General features: G+C 41.3%; 1 protein-coding gene and 1 pseudogene across 1 annotated transcript; one reads left to right on the top strand and one right to left on the bottom strand.

Annotated features, from left to right (window-relative positions):
* Nucleotides 1–6: 6 nt before the first annotated feature.
* Nucleotides 7–1,795, bottom strand: BHLHE22 (basic helix-loop-helix family member e22). The gene has a single exon (XM_039841748.1). It carries the CDS (start codon nucleotides 1,392–1,394, stop codon nucleotides 48–50), a length of 1,347 nt encoding a protein of 448 aa, XP_039697682.1. The 5' UTR covers nucleotides 1,395–1,795; the 3' UTR covers nucleotides 7–47.
* Nucleotides 1,796–13,436: 11,641 nt separating this feature from the next.
* On the top strand, nucleotides 13,437–13,555 carry LOC120585586 (uncharacterized; annotated as a pseudogene).
* Nucleotides 13,556–22,152: the final 8,597 nt, after the last annotated feature.

Here is a 22,152-nt window from a genome sequence, read left to right as displayed (position 1 = left end):
CTCTAGCTTTCGGGTCGGTCTTGTGTTTCTCGAGGGGTGAGGGGTGTTTAAGGCTTCTCCGTGCACTGTTTGCAGAGGCTGGAGGAGACGCTGTTGAACAGGGCGCACTTCTCCGGGCAGGAGGCGGCCGGGGGCAGCCCGGCGCTGAACGGGTACCCCGCAGCCTGCTCGTAGGCGCCGAGGGCCGGGTGCAGGGCAGCGGCGGCCGCCGCCGCCGCCGCGGAGCTGGGCAGCGAGGCGGCGGAGATGGCCTGGCCCTGGTTGAGGTAGGCGACAAGGCGCCGCATCTCCTCCAGGGCCTGCGCCTGCATGAGGATGTAGTTCTTGGCGAGCAGCAGCGTGGCGATCTTGGAGAGCTTGCGCACCGAGGGGCTGTGCGCGTAGGGGATCACAGCGCGCAGCTCGTCCAGCGCGTCGTTCAGGTCGTGCATCCGCCGGCGCTCCCGGGCGTTGATGTTAAGCCGCAGCGCCTTTTGCTCTTTGGATTTCTTGCTGCTGCTGCTGCCGCTGCCGCCGCCGCCGCCGCCGCCACCGCCGCCAGCGCTGCCGCTACCCCCGCCGCTGCCGCCGCCCGGGCCCCCCGGGGGGGCGCTGGCGCCGCCGTGGAGGTGGGCGTTGGAGCAGCCCTCGGCCACCTTGGCGCCGCCGCCTCCCGCGCCCGGGGAGGCCCGCGGGTCAGCGCCTCCGGCCCGCAGCACCAGCTCGCAGCGGCCGTCGCTGTCGTCGTCGGGGCTCTGCTCACCGCCGCTGCTCTCGGCCACCGAGCCTCGGCTCGCGCTCTCACCGTACTTGAGGCATAGGGCGGCCCCCGCCGGCAGGCTGCTCAGGCTAGGGTCGCCCCCAACGCCGGCAGAGCCCACCAGCAGCCCCGGGACGCCCACCCCGCCGCCGCCGCCACCGCCACCTCCTCCAGGCGGCGGCAGCAGCAGCCCTGCCCCCTCGGGGTCAGCCGGCTCGAAACAGCCCAGGGGCGACGAGGACGAGGACGCCGGGCGCTCCCGAGGCGGCGGCGCCAGGGACAGGTCCATGCCCGGGGGCGTGGAGCGGAAAGCCGCCTCCAAGCGCTTGGCGGTGGAAGCGCTCAGGCTCTTGTGCAGGAAGAGGTCGTCTTCGCCCGCAGCGGCCGCGCCGAGGTGCAGCCCGCGCTCCATGGTCCGGCGCCGGCGTGCAGCCCGGGCCCGCCGCGCCGGCCGCCGCCGCCGCCTCGGCTCGGGAGTCAGGCGGCGCCGAAGACGCGCACGAGCCGGGCTCCGGGGCTGGCGCGCGCGTCGGTCCCGGTGCTGCTGGCAGCCCTCTCCCTTCTTTTTCTTTTTCGCCTTCCCCCGCGCTCGCCGCCGCCTCTTCTTCTTCTTCTTCGTCTCCAGCCGGTGGTGCTGGCTGCTGGGGCTCACCATGGGCCGCGGCCCCGCATGGTGGGAGGGTGGGCGCGGAGGGAGTGGAGCCGCCGCCGCCGCCGCCGCTCTGAGCCCAGCCCCGCGCCTCCTCTCCGCACCGTTTATCTTGCTTGGATTCACCTTCAAGAGATTTCCGGACCCATCAACCAGCCGCCGCCACAGACGGGGGAGTCTTTTACATCATTATCTCTGAGTAGGTTATTATGAAGAAGACTCGCCTGTTGGGACAGCGCTTTCTACCCAATCAGGTTAACGTTTTAATTAATAGGATTAAAACGGTAACAAACAATCGCAGGCGCTATCTGGCCGTGAGTCTGAATAGTTTCATTTCCCAGGTCTGAAGACAGGCAGCAGCTAGAGCTTTATAAAAGGCGCCTGCTCCATTATTCTGCCTGCCATCTGTATACACAGCTTAGCGCATATGTTTGCAAGGCGCTGGGTCCTGTTAGTAACCCAACAACTGCCTTTAGCTTGACATGTGTGGCGACTTTCACTCATCAATGAGCACACTAAAAGCCCTACTTAGAGCCGAGGATGTTCTTTGCTCCTTCAGCAAATTGTGGATGGCGGCGAAGCCTGGGAGTCCCCAGGAAAGCTGACGCCCCCACCCACCGCACCCCACCCCCACTGCCCTTCCCTCACCACTGCCGCCTCATCTTGGGCTAAATTACCCTTTCAGGCGAGAATTATACTCCACCCCTGTTCGCAGGATGACTCTGGTCTGGATTTGGAGATGGGACTTTAGGGATAGAGGGCGAAGTGGTATCCCCGCTGGCTTGCCCCAAATTCACCCCAAAATTCTCTGCTAGTAAGAGAGCAAAGCAATCCTCTCCCTTGAATATACTGCCTTATTTCCACCCCCCCTTCCCATTTCCAACACGATTTGGTGGGGGGGGGGGGGGGCAGAAAATGAAGAACAAATTGATTTTACAGCCCATTAGATTAAAAGGGGTGGGGGGAGGCTTTGCGGTAGACTCCAAGTAACTGCTACGGTGATGACGACGATAAAGCACAGTTTCCTAAACAGAAAGAAACTGATTTCTCGAACTTTTCTCCAGATTAAAATCCCGTTGTCCCAGAATGGTCAACTTCACCAGGCGTCAAATCTTCTCACACCCCAAGTGGGCATTTGTGCGCATTGATTTGCCCGGAAACGTAACTGCCACAGCTAGGAAGCCATTCGGGGACATCTGGACCTGCCCCGGTGGCCCTGGGAGGGCTAGTGAGGGAGATCCGTGAAGATGGGCTTCTCTCGGGATGGGAGATGGTACACGCCGTCCTCTGGCTCCCGAACTGCGTGTCTGGGAGCACATGGCATTTAGCGGCTGGTGTTCATCCTTATGACATAAGTAAAAACAATATTTCCCAACACCTCTAATAAATCTTTCTTATGTGGCAGAATTACTGAAGCCTATGAAATTTTTGGTTTCTCTGGTTTCATTAAAAACCTTTTAATTGTGCCTTTCTGAGTTGGCCCCAGGTGTTGGACTCTTTTCATTACATTTTGCTCTAATGTGATGAAATTCTAATTCTCTCCTTACCATATGGTTAAATTTCCCAACTGAGAATTAGTTGAAAAAGGAGAAATAATCTATTAATCTCTGTAATAGATTCACAAATGAGGTTCGCCACAGAACCTATTTTTGAATGGTAATATGAGAACAGTTGGGCGCCTTATTTCATGAAGGAAGGACAGGGACGACGCAGAGGCGTCTGCGTTTTCACCTGGAAAGGATGAATAGGGGCCCAGCGGAATCTTTCCAAAATAATTGCTTGAGATCCAGTCTCACGCGGACCGAAGTCCCACGCAGTCATGGGTTACCTTAGTGCCTTCCGATTTACTGGAACCCAAAGACTGACAAAGAGCAAGCGGGCTGCGGAGGCTCTTCAGCCTTGGGACCCAGGTCCGCGGTTCTGGAAGGTTTGCGCCGGCCCACGGGTCCCGCTGAGGATCCAAAAGCACGATTCCGTGCAGGGCAGCCCCCCCACCGCTCACGGTTTCCCTCCCACCTCCCTTCGCCGCTCGCAGCTGTTAACCTCTCCCTTTAGGAAGCTAAAGGCACCCTCCTGTTATTGTTTTTCAATTAGCTTTCTTTTCCCTGGCATCATAAACAAGGGTTCTCTATAAACACGTAGGTGAGTTGTGTGTGCCTGATACTAACTTATCAAAGTCCTGGGGAGGATGGAGGCCGCCACCATCGTGGCTCTGAGCGGAATGAAGACACGTCCCAGATGTCTAACTCGGCTCTGCACCCAGCCTGCCTTTCTAGGGGGCTGGCCCTTTCCGCGGGACGCCTGGATTCCTGCCCGCCACTCAGTAGGTGCTGGAAGGGCGAAGGATCTACCACTCCCGGGACGAGTGGGAGCTCGGGTTTAGCTTCGGGTGCCACACAGGGCTATGCCCTTTGGGGATCCCCCGAATGCCCAGCAGGGATGACCACCCAAAGTGGCCAAGGCGCCGCCTGTCCCGGCTGAGACCTGTGCCCCGCCAGACCCTGGTCCTTCGCTGCAATCAGATAACTCGGCACGGAGAGCACCCCGTGGCCCTTCCGAGACCCCACACCCACGCCCTCCTCCCACCCCCCACCTCCTCTCCCTGGCCATCCAAACTTCCGGAACGAACTTTCGCACAACTTTAGTTCACCCAGTAGGAGCCAAAAACCTCTTTCCTGGCGATTCGAGAAAATCCCCCAGGTCTCCCCGGAGGAGGTGGCTGCATAATAGTCACTGGAAACTTAGATTTGGGAAACTGCGGGAGAATTTATAGAAGCTCTAAATGTAGGCCTTATAACAACTGTCGGGGAATGGTCTTTGAGGTTTATGTACTCGTAAACTTCTGCTGATTGCTTCTGGGAAGTTGTCAGGCACTTAACACTGCATTTATCTTACAGGGCAATGAAAACACATCTGTCCAGTGTCTCGTTACCTGGTTTAATCGTCCCTAGCCCTAAGTCATGGATGGCCTAGGCTCTCTCTCCTCACTTGAGTCTGATCCCGCCGCCTGGTTTCGGTCCAGCGAAGGGCTGGCATCAGCTGCTCACTTAGTGCCCTCTGGCCGCAGGAGCTCTGGAAATCTGTGTACTTGAACTTTGTTCCGCCAAGAACCGGGGAAAGCGCCTGGGCTCCTGATGTAACCAGAACATTGGAAAGGTAACAGAGGAAAAGCCAAAATAAACATCATCTGGTTGCCGGGGAAGACAGGGTGGTTGGTAAATTAGCCCGCGAGGAGATCTCCTGACCCACAGATGACCCCTGAGAACGGAGCATTAGAAGAGAAGTCCTCCGTGTCTGTATGTTTTCAGAGGTCACTATGAGTTACCAAAGCAACTGAGTGGCAGGAAATGCAGGGGACTGTCTCCTCTGCCTGCAGCATGGTGGGGGCAGCTCAGGCAGCTCCCCGAGGCCAGACCAAGAGATGGGCGCCCTCAGGGAACACCTCAGGGCGCCCTCGGTGCTGGGCTGGGTGGCGCGGCGAGGCCCGTTGGCCCACACACGTCAGGACCGGGAGCGTTCTGACCCAGGGCTGGACACCAAATTTGCAGACTCCAGAGCGTGTGGTGCAGAAATGAAAACAGGTTTGTCACAGTAGGAGGGACCATACCTATAGCTTTGAAAAGGATTCTAAAATATTTAGCAAGCAGCACCACATTGAAATTAGAGAGCACTGTGCTTCAGTTCAGGCCAAACTAATTTTTTAGGTCAAACTTAAATTTGTGAGTGATCATCTATATTAATCTTTGCTTGAAATTTGAAATAGGAACCTAAGTAAAATCTGAACGGCACACAATCTAATCTACTTTTCACGAGCAAAGCCAGGAGTTCCTCTTTGTTTTTCTATAGCCCTGATAAACCGTTTATTACTAATCTAGATTAAAAAGTTAGAACCTGGAACACTGGGATTTGAATATCTGTGGGTTTTCTGAAAGGGAGGATGGTCTCTGTGTGTGTTTGCGTGTGTGTTTCAATTGATCTATTTGAGAACATTCTAAAAAGTAAAAGCAAGTTTGGCAAAAATGACATGAACTTTCGCTTGGGAGATGTTCTGGCAAAGCCAATTCCCTGAGAACGGTGGGACCCTCTCCCAGAGGCGCTTCCGGGCCGCGGAAGAGTCCAGTCAGGAAGGTCGCGTCTGGCCAGGACCGCGGGGACCTCCAGCCGGACCTTCTCCCGTGCACCGCAGGGGCAGTGCAGTCCCCGAGTCCTCAGTGGCGGCGTCCACCGCGCGGAAGCAGGGCGCGTCCCACAGAGCTCCAGGCCCGGGCACCCTTGGCAGCTCTCCAGCCCGGGTCAGCGGCATGCGACCTTGAAGTCGCATTTGCCTACCCCCGCCCCTCTCCCGCCCCACGCCGTCTGGTGCCACTTGGGTCAGCTTGGAGCCTGCGCGGCTGAGGCTCATCATCCTGCTCCCCGCCGGGTTTGGGAACGCAGGATCAACTCGTTCGCGGAGAGATTCGAGCCCATGGAGCTCCGAAGTCAAGCCTTTCGGTGTCGTTTGGTCATCAGTATGTTCTTACCTTCTTCGCCAGGTCCTACGGAGCTCACTGCAGATAGATACTGCGGGTCCACGTGTGCGTTGAGGACTGGCGAGGCTAATGAGGAGGGCAGTGAGGGTGTAGGGCCGAGGGGGCTGGGATATTATTGTCAGGGAGCCAAGGGCCCCGGCCCTGCAATTGCTTTAAAGCGCTTGGTAATTACAAGGACTTCGACCGTGGAGAAGTCGAAACCTGTTGATATAAAGTTCTTCCTGGATGATTTTCTTTCTTCTTTATCTATTTCAAAGAAAAGAGGATGATCCTCACGACCGTTTGGTGACAATTAGCTTAAATTTGAGCAAACGTTGAAGGGAGATCCTCAGACCCCCTAGAAGCAGCCTTTTCCCCGCGCGACAGTGCGTCCCACGCGGGCGTTCACGCGGGTCCCGTTACCAAGGGCTCACCTGGCTCCCGCGGGGTCTTTCCATCGTGGCGACTTTTAAGGCGAGCGGAAAAACTTGGCGCCTGCCCTGCACTGTTGAGACTCCAGAGAACGATGTAGGATACGCGGGTGGGGATAGAGGAAAACTAGTGACAAGAGTTTCTGAAGAATTCACTCCCTCCTGGATTACCTGGGACGCACTGCTGCATTCAATTCCACTACCTAGGGGCTGATATACTTATTTCTGTTACATGCCTTTCCTCTCTCGAATCTTATCTTTATCTAAGATTAGAAAATATTCGAAAATTTTTTAAAAAGAAAAATTGTTGAACACTTTTAGGGCTTGCCTGGCGTCCACGTTCTGCTTTAGGATTTTAGCTCTGCGATTTAAAACCCACAGCGCCATCTCCTGGCAACGAGGAGAATATCGGGGTGGATCACAAACTTAAATGCTGAATATGAAACATTCAAATATGAGGCGCTTTATTTTACGCCTCAAAAATTATTTCAGCGATAAACTGATTACAATTACAAAACATGAGCTGAAAATTTATGATCATTAAAAGTTGTCAGACACAATCCTGGAAGCTTATTATTGGTAAATAGGAGTTTGTATATCTACACACACAGGTTTTGTAGATTCAGATATAGTTATTATTCTAGAGATTAATGATAAAATATTCTTTTTAAATTGGTCACAAATGCATAATTTGATGGGAGAAGTTGAATCACAGGTTAATTTCTAAATCTGGATTTGTACTAGTCATTTTATGCAAAAGACTAACTTTGTATTAACCTCTGTGCTCTCAGGAATTAATTGACTGGTAAAAACCAAGTGCCGAATTACTATTCAGATATTTTAATAACCAAAACATCTCTCTTTTAAGTATAGCTATTTTCGGTAAAAGCAGTTCTCTTTGTTTTCTTTCGTAAATGATGCTTACCACATATGGTAGAAAGGAAATTAATGTGAAATGATGCTGTATTGAAGTATAATTTCTCTTGTTCCTTGTGCAGTTTTACTAATCAACATTAGTAAATGCTCAGCCCCATTTTCCTTAGTTGCCCTTCGCTGTCTATATTTAACAGCCCTCTCACCTCACAAACTTTCAAAATGTCTGATTTAGGCTTTGTGAGCCTGAAGTATCATCTGAAGAGAAATCACTTTCCAAAAATTTAATGCATGTAGTAGAATCATGGATACCTAGCCCTTTGTGAATTAAAATGTTTCTGAAGTGTAAATATATATAAATAAGATTGAAATCCAGTAAAACTTAGAGTTGATATTCCAATTAAGAACATTTTCATCTATGATTATATATCTAGACCTACTGCTTGAAATACAAATAAAAGTAGATATGCTTTTTGAAGTGTACAAAATATTATGAATATCTTTCAAAAATATTGTAGATCAAACAGACAAATGTAAATTCCACTTCAGTTGAAAGATTAATTTTATTTGATTAGGAATAAAAGTGAAGATCTATTAAGCCAAATATTTGGACTCATTTACTCTGTCGATGTAAGAGTTTCTGTTTGAAAGAAATTTGATTATATATAGAAGGAACTAGATAAACAGATGGTGAGCTAGAGAGCTTTTCACAGTTAAGTTTTGAAATTTGACATGGATAAGTTTGACATCTTCTCAAACATTTTTGATGAGGTCATTTGATTTAGCAATGCAGCATTGCTGCATATAATCATCTAAACTTATGTTTAAGAAACATTTAACTTGGTGTTTTTATTAATGTATTTGGCTGAAAAGTGCACCATTCGAATGCACTTGGAAAAATATACAGACACACACACACAGACACACATGTATTTGTGCTGTTTTCACACAGTGGTAAGCAAGTAATATAAAAAGGAAATCAACAGTTACAAGGCACTGTGACAAGAGTGTCTTAACATAAGAACGACCTTCCTCTGATGAAATATTTCATTCAAACTATCTGTGTAACATCAGACAAACCAGGCTGTCTATCTATTGTAGTATAATGCCCATGTAGAGAATGGACATTACGATGTGGCGTAGAGATGTTTAAGTTAATTCTAAAAGTGACTTGATCCTAGGCTGTAAGTACTCCAAAAAAAAAAAAGTCTCCCATTGCCCCCTCGGGCCAATCAAAATTTGAGATTTCCCCAGAAAGATTGTTTTGTAATCCATGTACTTAAATATTCTCACTCCTTTGAGTTGCTTCCCATATTCCCATTGTTTTTGAGAACAAGGGTCATGGGGGAAAAGAGGGGCGAAAGGAATAATAAGACAGAAGGAAGGCTGAGGAAAGGCAGGTTTACAGATTTGGGGACAGAGACATTTAGTGTATTCAGTAGATGTGGAAAGAGCTTGTCTCATCAAGACACAGTCTTTTCTTTAAAAAAAGTTTTTGAATTACGATTTTTACAGATGTCCGAACCTGATTGCACTTCTTTGTGATTTTAAAAGGCACAAGCAGGTGTAGTAGAAATCACAGCTCAGCTGAGGAGCTGTGTAATCTTTGGCAATTTTCTTGATCCTACTTAGCTCCAGGAGGAAAATGGACCTATTTATCATGGGTTTCCTGACTGCCTCAGGGTATTAATCAAATGAGACTATGTGCAAGCGTTTTGTAAGCACTTAAATTTTATGTGGATTTAATGTTAAGGCTTTATGATGCTTCTGAGATTGTTTCACCTAAACCAGCTCAGTCACCTTTAATTATCATTGTTGGTTTGTATTCTATTTACTTTTTTCTATCACAACTTGCAGGTGCTGGCAGATTGTACAGCATCTTTCACTGCTGGGGTCGTGTTTGAGGGTCACAGGAGTGGGAGCCAGAGTTGTGTTCCCAGGTCAGCAGTGTTCATTTCTGTTGCTGCCTCTCCCTTCTCCTGAATATAGCCTCCTGCCCGCTTGTGGGGTGCTTGCTCTCTTCCTGCTCCCTCGAACCGCATGGATTTGTCTCTGGCCAGTTATGAAATGGTTACCATAGTGTGATTTGACTGAATTAACTGGTATATTGATAGAAACATGGCCATGGATATGGTTCAAAGTCGATTATGATTCAGATATACCACTATGTTTTTACCCTTCTCAAGTCTTCCATTATAATGCTTCCAAACGTATGGGCATACTTTTTGGTTTAATGATATATGCTAAATTAATGATTACGTTGTTTTTCTTTTTCCATCTAGATCATTAATACAAAAACTTTGTGAATCTGGATCTCTCCTTGGTCTTTGTTGGTGTTTGTTTCTCCCTCCCTATGGCTGGATACATCTATGCTATTATTATTTCTACCCTACAGAAATAATGGCACAGGTACCAAAGATATATGTATGAGGATTTTCTGAAATGCCAGAAAATACAAAACAACCTAAACGTTCTTCAGTAAGCAAATGATTAAATAAATTATGGTGCCTTCATTCCATAAAATAGAATGCAGTTATAAAAAGTAAATGAAGTCAATCTCTATATACACTGACCTGGAAGGACATCTCTGACACATAATTAAGTTGAAAAAGCATAATGTAAACTATCACACAGTTATATTTGGAATTAAAAAAAGGTATGTGGGTAGATCCATGCAGGAAAAAAAATCTGAAAGTTTACTAAACACCTAACTGGAATTGGAAGGTCAAGGGTGGAGTTTTTTATATGTTACTTTAAATACTTTGATAAAAAGTGGAGAGATTATAGGTAAGAGACAGATATTTACTGTTTGTTATGTGTATAGGTTTTTATTTTTTATTTTTACAATTAAAAAAGCTCAAGAATAAAAAAAAATGCATAAATAAAAATGCTGGTATTTCCCCTAGGTTCTTTGCATTATTATTCATTCTCATCTCTTTTAAAAAAAAATACTAACGGTAGTTTTTCTAACTTTAAACATTGCTCTCTATAATTTTGTCCCTCAAATTTCATTCTAAAACCATATTCTTTCATGTTGTTTGGATCAAGAATGCATTTAAAAATAATAATGATATTTATGAATAATACATATTTTTGCTTAACCACAGATATCTGCCCTTCTTTACTAGTAATTAAATTTTTGAAGAAAATTTATGACATTAAAAACACTTGGTGATTATATTACAACATGAGTGACTTTATTGAATTTCAATAAAGAATAATTCAGTTTAACTTTGAAAATTAAGTCATTTTACACTTATATTTTAGCACAAAGAGCTCTTTTTTTTTTAAAAGAAATTTAGACTTTGGTGAAGCAAAAATTCTCACTTTCAGCTTTGATGAAGTGGTCTTGGGGTATGAATTTACCCTTTTGATCTCCTTACATGTGTTTGTATTATCATTTGCTCATTCTATCTCCTGGTTCACAGGCGAAAGAACAATGGCTTTTGCCTTTGAGGTTACTAAAATTCACACTTTAATCTTTCAGGGATTGCTATTTCCCAGTTACACTCGATGTCTGATTGTCAGCTTTATGTCTCAGAAAGTATTCCCCACAATTCAGGTACAGTAAAGTATCTAGCTCCAGCTAGCCTCTGTGTACTATATAACTTTTATAGTCATTATAAAAAATAATTTATTGAAAAAACTTAAACCTTTTCCAACTCAAGTGACTTTTGATTTAAATGTCTATGATCCTGGCTATGGTAATCAACAATGGCAGGGTTTTTTTTTTCTCTTTCTGAATTAAGTTTGCTGTCTATATTACAAAGTTTAGAAAATATAAAAGTAACATCATCTCAGAGATAACGGGTTAGAAGAAATGGAGAGGTTTTGGTTTGCATTTTACCATTACTTGCTTTGGAATCGCATTTAATACAAGGCCTGGAGAAATTTCCTATTCTTTGTGTCATATTTTCCCTCTTCTATATATTTTTACTTTATTTGGGTTGCTACATGGTAAACTCTAAAATATAGGCAGCCTCACTGTTATGGTGGTTTATCAAAAATACATTGTTAGGTGAAATTATGAGAAGCAACTTAAGCCATTAAAATAATATTTAAAATAATAATTAATTACTCAAAGATTTTTTAGGAGGTCATTTAAAGGTGATGGTACAGGCGACAAATCTCTGTGAATGCTTAACTGCTTAACCCCTAAAGACATAAACTCTCAATATATTGTGATCTGAATTTGAAGATGCTGAGCTGACGGCCAGCGGTATTTCGTTCGCACTGGATGTAGCTGACAAGATTAACGTGTCCTCTGCGTCTTTAGACACCCTAGCCAGCGATCCTATCCCTTGCTTGCAAGGTGTGTTTCACTACTTGCGGGTTGTTTTGTTACCTAGCCTTTGGACGTTAAAATGAAATCACTTCTTACTCAAATGCTAATGCAAATAGCACCAAAATATTTTCTATATTTGCCAACTGAGCTCTTCTGAATCGGACTGTGGTCAAAGCAATTAAGTCATCTTTCATCTGTGAGCAGTATGATGTGCCAAGACCCAGAAATAGCATTTGTGTTGATCATGCTACCGTTTAAAAGAAAGCAATTTGCATTTGACTTACAGTCAGAGCAGTTCTTCACTATTTTTCTGGTACTATCAAACTCCTTGTACTTTCTAGTTACTGATGCTGATGTTATAGCTTGTTTTCTTTTAAAGGCATGGACTTTTCAAAAACAATTTAAAAAGATAAAATACAGGTATGGACATGTCGAAAACAACCTCAGAAATGAAATGAAAGACAAGAGGGCAAAGCTTCTCTAAAAAGAGACCCAAGGAGATGTGAAAACTGCTAACTGAATAGAATATCTTAAATGAATGTGTGGGGGGGAAAAATCCCCTCCCATATTAAATGAAGCTTCAAAGAGGAAATGTGTTAGAGACTCAGAGACGATGATGTGTGTAAGAAAGCACTGATCGTTAGTGAGGCAGACTCTTAACAGAGGTGACAGTTTTAAACTATGGGTAGGTTTGAGAAGTAAAAGAAAAAACACAGGGCTCCAGCAAGAATTTCTTCTGTCTATTTTTGAAGAATAACAGTCCTGCAAGGAGAAACTATACTTCAAAGCTCATTAGCAGGATAAAATGTGATCTTCATCTTGATAAGAATCAGCAGCGAGTTTAAAACTCACCTGAAGGAGCAGAATCAGGAAAGCTCCTGCCTCTATGAAGCATGTCAGAGTAATTTTGTAACCTAAATTAAGGTAAGTGATGACAAAACCTATTTAAACATTCCGGCCTCTATCTGTGCTAACACGATTCAGTTCGTGCAGCACAGTTCAACTCAACGGGATGCAGAGTGGTGTAGCAAATACTCAACAACGTGCAGGGCCATCTTTCTTTAAATCTTGATTCTAATATTTCTTTTGGGAAAAAAGAGATCTAATTCAAGTTTTATCTGTTAGTTCAGTTGTATCTTAGTAACAACAACGACGACAAAATTCTGAATGAGACGTGTGTTAATTGTTAGGGAGCACCAGAGGCTGTAGAGGGGAGAAGGTGGGGGGTAATCAAGACAAGCTATTGTATGAGGTCATTGTGGCCCTAGATGTCTCCGCTTAGTAATAAGTACATGAACTTTTAGACATGGTTCGGGTTCGTGGAGTACCTAGTCAATTCAACATAATTTCGATAGCAGCAACCATTATACCAGATATGAAAGATAAAAGAGATTTTCTACTAGCGACTGAATGTCGCAAAATTTACTTTACTCTTTTATTTGCTTCGAGGAAGGACACCCTTTCTTATCACAATCTCCCATCCTTCTTAACTCTGTATATACTTCATTGCCCTTATAATTGCACATACAGAGTTTACTTCAGAAAAGAGACAATAATCATAGTCTGCTAGGCTTGTAAATTTATTTGGTGGTTACGAAGGCAGTTATTGCAAAATGGGTCATTAGATAGACAAACAGATTCTCCTTAAGTGACATTTCATAATATAAAAATGGATTTTATGGATTTTTCATTTGCTCAAATGTATAATATAATTTCAATACTTCGCATCCTTGCAATTATTTAAAGTTTTGAAGGGTAGCTGGTGAATGCCTTCATATATCTTAGCTTTCTCTCTTTCATTGATTCTTTTATTTGTTTTTAATACCTCTGCAAACACATATTTGACATTTCTTATCTATCATATTCAGGTTTCGTTTTATTTTCATTGTGATTTTAATTTGTGACTGTGAATAATTGCAGACTTTATCTTATGTTTTAAAGAGAAAAAAATGTCTATGGCCATGCCACCCTGAACCAGCCCGATACTGTCTGATCTTGGAAGCTAAGCAGGATCGGGCCTGGTTAGTACTCAGATGGGAGACCACCTAGGAAGACCAGGTGCTGTAGGCATAAAAAATAAAAAAAATAAAGGATTGTAAGCTGACGAGGTCCTTGCTATCTGTGAGGTCAACCAAGGGTTGCCTTGCTTAAATAATAATAATAATAACAATAAAGAGAAAAAATACTTGCAGCCATATTCCATGAACCATGTATAAGAACAGAGATTACTCCATTACTTGCCCCTTCACATTCTAGCAGGTAAAATAATATTCAGGCGTGATGTTCATGGGAAATAGGAAAATAAGGTGCCTAACTAGCTAACCCTAGCATTTTCTCACATTTCTATTATGAACTTTAGAAAGTCATGGGACCTGGATTCTGGTTCCAGTTTTCTTGTTAATTAAGTTGTATGACCTTGAATAAATCTTCTGACCTCTCTAATCCTCAGTTTGCTAATCTATAAAATGAATCTAGTGTTTTCCTATCTGTCAAATAAATACTATCAACTTGAGGGGTCTGAGGAGCATTATCATTGGTATCTAGCCCTCTTTGGGGTCTGTCAGGACCCCCGAGTGCGTGAGCACTGGATTGTGTGTTTTAAGAACCCCTCACCCCAGGATTTCACCTTTCCTCAAACCTCCACATCTTGCCTAAATACTGTGTAAGGTCTTTTCTTTCCATAAAATTTCATATGTCTAATGTTTTCCCCTATGATCTAACACAGTTTTGAATAGAGGACTGGAAAGATTAATGTCCGTGTGAGGCATTCTCTGCCCATAAAGAGGGCATAGCCATCTTTACTCCTTAGCCCCAAGGTGGGTTAAGACCACGGTTTTGCTCCTTACAGTGATAGTTAACTCTTAAATATCTTTTGTTCCCTTGTTCTGATATTCGATTTTTCCAATATAATTCTTTTTATTGCTCTTTACTTAGGATCCTAATTACCCTATTTTAGTCTTATTTTGGCCATCTCTTTTTTCACAGGGAAAAAAAACTTAAAGAAAATAAAATTATCCACTAGAGTTTCCAAAAACTCTGAAATGTCATCAGAATTTTAGGAAAGTAGTTTCTGAAGTTGAAAAAAAATGGTTATTATTTTTTTTAAAAAAACACAAAACTTTGTAAGTGACATGAAACACGACAGAAAAATCCACATTAAAAAAAACCCAGCTCCACTTTGGATAGTTCTTATCTAAGCTGGTAAGGGGGAAAGAGCTGGATCTTGAGCACAGAAGATTTAAGTACATAATTATCTAAAGTATTGCTCAGTGCTATTCAAATGGTAATCAGAACACATCACAGCAGAAGCTTAGGTGGTTTTGTTGGGGTTCAGGACATCTAAATCATAATTGACATCAGAAACAGGTTTGAGGCAAGGATAGGTTCAAAAGCATAAATTCTTATTCATAGAAATATTATTTTTGTTTAAAAAGCATGGCGATTTCTTTGTAACTGCCTGATGTCCATTATCCTGAATTTTTAAATTAGTTATGCAGGAATGCCCAGTTTCTTTTTTGAAGTCTTAAACAATACTATTGCAAAATTCGAAACATTAGAAACACCAAGAGATAAAGACATAGCTGAAAATCAAATTAGTGATTAGGAGAATAAAAATGAATTCGAAAGAAGGCGACAAAAATCTTATGTGGCTAGAAGTCATACATGGAGAAAAGAGATGGTTCTATATTAAGATAATTGGTGTTTCTGAAGTTGAGAATTCAACAAATAAAACAGAAATAATTGAAAGACATCAATTTAAAAAAAAAAACTAATTTCTTCAAATAAATAAAGAATTGTATCTGCAGATTGAAAGAGCACGCCATGCTCCAGAGAAGGTTAATGTGAATGAAGAATCCTGATTCATGTCTTAATTAAGTTACCCAACTTTACAGATGAATATATGGTTAAGGCATTTAAGCAGAAATTGAATGACATTTATTAGTGGGGAGATCAGGCTGGCTTCAGATTTCTTCACAACTATATTAAATGCCCAAAGACAATGGAGTAAAAGAAGCTTAATTCTGTGGCAGAGTGTGACCCAAGAGTATTACATCCACTAAAACAATCCACTAAGTGTGAAAGCAAGAGGCAGATGTTCCCAAACATGGACAAACTCAGCATTGTTGAGTCCTTACTGGAAAAACCATTTGATGCTAAAATTCAGGCAATTCATTAGAATAAAGACTTGGGAATGGAGAGGATGTGATGAAAAGAACGGAGATGAGTATCATTTCATTTCAATATAAAACTAAGACTAAACATCGATGGGGAATATTAGAACTAGGACAGAATGTTGACAGCCCAAGGACAATATTTAATTACCAAAAAATGAAACGAAAGGCAGGACGAGGTGTTAGTGCAGTGATTTCCTCGTCTTTTCATATTCTTAATCAATAGTATTTAAAAGTGAAAATAACCATAATAATTCAGCCATTCAATTTTTTTCTCTGTGATTTTTATTAATTTGGTGGTAAAAATTTATCTAAAATTAGGATGTCTTACATTTCACTTCTGTTTTGCTGTTTAGTGCAAATACAATTAAATAATTTTAAAACATGCACAGAACAACCCCTATTTTGTAGTCACTTATGTCTCTATGTATTTATTATTTATCTGCATTTATGCATAGAGATGTCTAGGCTGCTGTTCACTTGTGGTTAGTAAGAAAAACTAGCTAGTTGGATCTGAAGTCATTATTTGTGTTTTGGCTCGAATTTTATTTAAAAATGTAATAATTATAAAAGTAATTTTTAAATAAAAAAATCTGTTGTTTTAACTTTAGCTCAGACTTCTCTTTTCTTATGATTTTTGGTTTTGGGCTTTGTTGCTTATAGACTTGGAGTGAAGTATTTAAATATGTTGTTAATTTGGGGGACCAAAATAACTGGTATTATTTGACATGCTGAGTGCATAACACAAAGATAGTATTCAAATGAAATATTATGCCAGATGTACCCACGCTCCATACGTGTAGTTTGCAAATGCTGCTTATTGTGCATTATGCATATTATGATTTCCTTTGATACCTAAAACTGTGAACTTTTGTTAGAATATGCATTATTTTGCTTCCAAACTCTTAACTCCATGTTGTTAAAATTGTATATGCTAAAATCTGGTCCTTAAAAAGGGAGCTCTTATGGCTTCTCAGATGGAGTCTGAAAAAGGGTTAAAATCAACTTAAGCAAAAGTCATTATTTGCAGTGTGAACATAGAAATGTAATTTTAAAATTCAATGTAGGTTTAAGAAAAAACAAAGTATTTTTGGAATATTTGATAATGGTTAATTGACAACAATATGCTGCTTAGACTTTTTGAGTATAAGCACTTAAAATATTAGGATCTGGCATAGAGCAGGAATGTGCTATTCTTATCCATTGACAGTGACATAAGTTTCACTGTCATCAACATGTGCGAATCACTCAAATAACCCTTACAGTTACACATACTGTTTTATGCGATCTATACCATCCATTACTTTTCCATCTTAGTTATTTCTTGGCTATCTCATTATACATTTTTCTTTAAAATTTTCTCGCTTTCATTTGTCTCGGTAATACTATCATTTTATCCTGCTGTGAATATTGAAATAAACATAAAGAAATTAAACTCAGTACTACGATTACTTACTGCACAACCTTCAACATACTTAAGCACGGTGCTCCGTGTTAAGTGATACAAAGGTAAAAAAGATATAGACCTTGTTCTTAGAAAGCTGGCAATATAGGAAGGAAGATGTGGAAATAATATATCAATTCTGATTTATTTGTCTCCAGAGTGAATGCTCTTTCATTGACTGAACCACTAGCAGTTCTGAAGTATGAGTTTTTAAGTCACACAGACAGGAGCTGAACCCTGGCTGTTACTTAATTGTGAAATGAACTCCAGTTTACTCACATTAGGAAAAATGGAAATAATGTCTCATGTGATCGTGATGTGGAATAAATGAGAAAATATTTGTAAAACGAGTCCGCTGCCTGGCACATTGTATGTATGCCCTTGGTAGTAATTAATTTTCTTCTTCTCATGTAACTCGGAATATTTGCAAGATAGCTATCAAATCTATTGCCAGGATCTATGAAAAGGCTATCTTTTCCTTCTATATACTGTTTTACTACACTTCACATCTGCATCCTTATATGTGAATCTATCTCTGTATTTATATATTTAGTTTCCTTCTTTACTTGATCTTATATATGTGTTTGTTCTTATTCAATTGTACACCATTTCGACATTATTCTCATTTCTTTTTATTATCGATCGAAACATAACTGCTCGTATCTAAATTCTTTGCAGTCCCCATAGTGAGAATAGGCAGCCATGCCTCCTCAATTTGTAGCAGCCCCTGTGTTTGCCTCTTGTCTATTAGGGAAGGAAGTGTCTTTGCTGCTATTCGAGGCAAGTCCCTCCACGTGGACTTTGTACCACGCTCTCCCATTTTCTCGGGGAGCTCTCTTGGATCTTACATCACTCCCTTCTCGCTGTCGTGCTTCCAGTAACATCTACCAGTCACTCCAACCCCAAAACAAGACCGTCCCTCATTCTTACAGCCTCCTCTCTTCCTCTAGCTACCTTCCTATAGCTTTCTTTCCCTTCAGTGCCAAGTTTCTTGAAGAAGCATTTTACATTTCTTTACTTACTTTCACCTCAGTCCTCAATTCACTATAGTCTGACTTATTCCACCAACACACAATGAAAATTGCTTTCACTGTGATACCTGGGTTCTGAAATCCAACTCGCTTTACAGAAATTTTTTTTTTTATCTTACTTGACCTCTGTAGTGTATAGCACAGTGGACCATCGCCTAACTCTTCATTCCAGCCTCACTGACCAGCGTGCTGCATTCTCCCACTCTTCCACTTTGCCTATGTATTTTTCCAGCTAGAGCTTTTGTTTTTCCCTGCCCCTTCACTCCATCCTTTTCATAGTCTGCAATAACTTTACTCCAATAACTAGGTGTTTAGATCAAAAAATCCAACTGTAGAAATAAAAATATATTAGTAGGATGGTAAAATGTTACTAGAAATGGTAACCAACAACTAAAATGTCAGTGGTTTAACAAGTACAACTTTATTTCTCACCCACACTGGGTCCAAGGTGGCTGGCTGTTCGACTTGGGCAACTCTCCTGGGTTGCTTTCCTTCGAGTGGGGACTCTAGGGTTCAGATCCCTTCTGTGTTTTGATGTCACCATCTTCAACACAGAGGCATCAAGGATACTGTGGGAAGGGAAACAATTATGGCAAGTGCACAACTACTAATTATCTACCCCAGTCTGGAAATATTGCATCACTTCTATCCACCTTCCAACAGCCAGACTAGCCACAGGGCCTCCCTTAGATGCCAGGTGGCCAGGAAGTGGAGTTCCTGATTGGCCAAGTGCTTCCAGGAAGTGACTCCAAAGCAGAGAGCGCCACAATGTGTTAGCCAGCCACAATTTATTGCATTTTTCAACTTTTATATGACTTCAACAATGCTCAGTAATGATTGCATTTACTCTCCCAAAGGGTAACTAAGTGCTCTTTTGTGTCTCACCAATGATCGCTATTAACATTCGCTGTTATTTGAGATGCTGATGCATTTAATATCATAATGAGGTCCCAGGGAATGTAGCAGATTGTCTAAGGAAAGACCTTGTCTATATCTTCTCTCAAGTAAAACATCTTTTTAGTTTCTCTCTGCCTCATTGATTCACCCTCTTTTCCAATCTCATCTAAAAATATGCCCTTCTCCCTGGAATACGTTCCTTAATTTATCTCTTCCTCTGCTCTATATTATTTAACTTTGTATTGTTTAATTAAATCAGGTTACATTATTGTGTATTGAAGATACTATTCAATGGAAAGCTGTTACACAATATTTAGCATTTTTATTTCACTTGATGTTTCCAGAGCACTTTATAGTGTTAATTAGTCAATTGTCACATTTCAAGGAGGTAAATTAATTATATCTTTTTTTTTTTTTTTGAGAAGTAGCCCATCTCAGTGAAGGACAAAAGGATATACTTTGCTTCACAGATACATCTGTGCTAAACTCCTTCCCCTTGGTTTAATGCCAACCAAAGTTTATAAAGATAGAAAATGCTAACAATGATTTCTTGAGGCCCTATAATGAAACCACGGCAAGCACCTTGTGAAGGTGAAATCTTCAATTTTCGCAATATCCCAATTATGTTCTTTGAGGTATTATGTCTGAGATCACCCACCTCATGACCTGAGTTGCCCCATTCGCACTGTTCAAAAAAAAAAAAATTTAGTGCAACACTAGGCCAGTACCTTGCAATTAATTCTGAGTTTGTGACATCAACATATGTTACAACTCTTCATTAGTTACCCTAAATTTTCTTATCAGGATCTTCTGCGGAAAAGAACTTTTTGTTGATGAGTTTCTTTGCATCATAAGGATGACTCAGTAGAATTTAATCTAAACTGTATTTTCTATCGCCAAAATAATTAGGGTTTACAACTTGACAAGCTAGCAGGTCAGGCGATCCAATGGGCAGCTTCAAACTGGATCATAGGATGTTTGCTTTGGATGCCTTAAAAAAAAAAATTGATAGAAATCCCTAACTAGTGAGGCTAAACTTGAGCGAAATTTTGAAGCATCATTTTGATATTACCTTTCTGCCTATCTTTTTTCTGCCTCTTTCTCCTGATATTGAGCCCATCTCGTTTAGAGAGCCACCTTTCTGAACATGTTCACTGCCCTGTCCTGTTGGATCAGGTAGAGATGGGATTAAACAACTTCAGTCCAGGTAAGATGACTTTCAGTGACACCATCCCACTAGAAGATACTTGGGACCTGCCACACTCAAACCATTCTGAGGGGTCCTCCCTTAAATCTTGCCTGACTTTGACCCACGTGACCCACACGAGCCTACCTTTTTTTTCTAACTCTAATACTTTACATAGTAGAGAACCAACAGATAACGTCTTACTATAGTGATGACTAAGGGATTATATTAAGGTATTAGCATAAATGTAAGGAACAAATATACAAACTAAGGTAAAATGAAAAGAAAATAAAGAACAAAGAAAAGCAAATATAGTATATAGAGAATGTAACATACAACAGTATGACAGTATTGAGAGCAAGCCTGTCAGTAATATCAACAAAAGTAATGTATTATCTCAATTACTAAAAGAAAAAAGATTTTTGTATTGACCAACAAAGGTAACCCAAGTCTCTGCCGTACCCATGATACAAAATTAAAATAAACTAATTAAAAAGGTTAAAATTAAAAGGATGGAAAACTATTTAATAGGAAAATGTAAATAAAAATAAAGGAGTCAAAATTTTAATAATATAAGATGTTAATAGTAAGGGCACACGGTCGTGGGGTACCCAAGAACTTACTGTGCAATTTTTTTGGAGTTGTAAAATTATTCTGACATCAGAATAGAAACTATTAATTTTATGGCAAAGGATATGAAGCCAACATAGAAGGGCTCGCACTGGCCAAAAATGGGACGATTTGTAAGCGCAAATGACCGGCACACAGTGAATATACAAAATTCCATAGGTTCACAATGCAAAATATTAAAATCAAATTAAATAATTAGATACTATTTAAAGGAACTAAGTGCCAAATTCTTACTTTGAAAATCTGCAATTAGAAGACCCTGATTCAGGTAACTACATAGCTCTAGTTGATGAGAAAACTAAATCAATCCAGTGGTCAATCTTAGCATCAGTGAGACAACCAGATGTTGTTTGATTTATCACATACTGTTTTATGAAGCCTATGATAACACCGATGAAGTATTCTTGTAAAAAAAAAAAAAAAAAAAAAAAAAACTAAATTCAAGGCTAATCAAGCCTTTAGAGCTAACTTCTTTTTACAGGAATTATAGAGATAAAGGGATCAGTTAAATGACACTCAGAGGAAGTAGACAACTATATCTGAAAGGTGGGAACATTCTTTAGCATCACTAATTCAGTTCCCGTCACAATTTAATAGCAAGAAAGGAGAAAGAAAAAAAATAAATAAATAAAAGACATTCTTCAGGTTAAGAGAGATCTAATTGACATGAAATCCACAGTGTGTGTGCCTATGATACGATTCAAACCAATCAGCTGTAAAAAGACACTTTTTAGTCAATTGGAGAAATTCGATAATGATTGGGATACATGATCCCAAGGAATCACTGTTAATTTTGTTAGATATGTAATGGTTATTGTGAATTTGTAACGAAACCATTTGTAGCGATGTATAGCAAATGATATAGGGTGATATGATGCCAGGAATTTGCTTGACAATACTGTGGTGAAAAAAAAAAAACAAACCCTGGTGAAATAGAAATAGGGATAAATGCAGCAAGAATTGGGAATGCTCGCGGACTTTATGATGGTTTTATGTGTAATTCTCTCCATTTTTATGTTTGCTTAAAATTTTTTATAATAAAAGTTTCGAAAAAAGTAAACAGTGAATATATATTCACTTGTGCTGGATGGGAAGGCCTTTCTGAAAATGACACCAAGTATAGAAACCATAAAGGAAAAGTTTAAAGGTATAGCCATGTAGAGATTAAAAGATTTCATACTAAAAATTAACATAAACAGAGATCAAAAACAACTGTATTTGGAGAAACTATTTACAACATATATGCAAAGTGAATATTTTTAATATAACTACATTTTTTAAATGGGAAGAATAAAAAATAGAAAAAA

This window comes from Pteropus medius, unplaced genomic scaffold (genome assembly GCF_902729225.1).
Source record: "Pteropus medius unplaced genomic scaffold, Ma_sr-lr_union100, whole genome shotgun sequence".
Lineage (NCBI taxonomy): Eukaryota > Metazoa > Chordata > Mammalia > Chiroptera > Pteropodidae > Pteropus > Pteropus medius.
The sequence above is the reverse complement of the archived record's forward strand: the minus strand, read 5'-3'. Positions and strand labels throughout refer to the sequence as shown.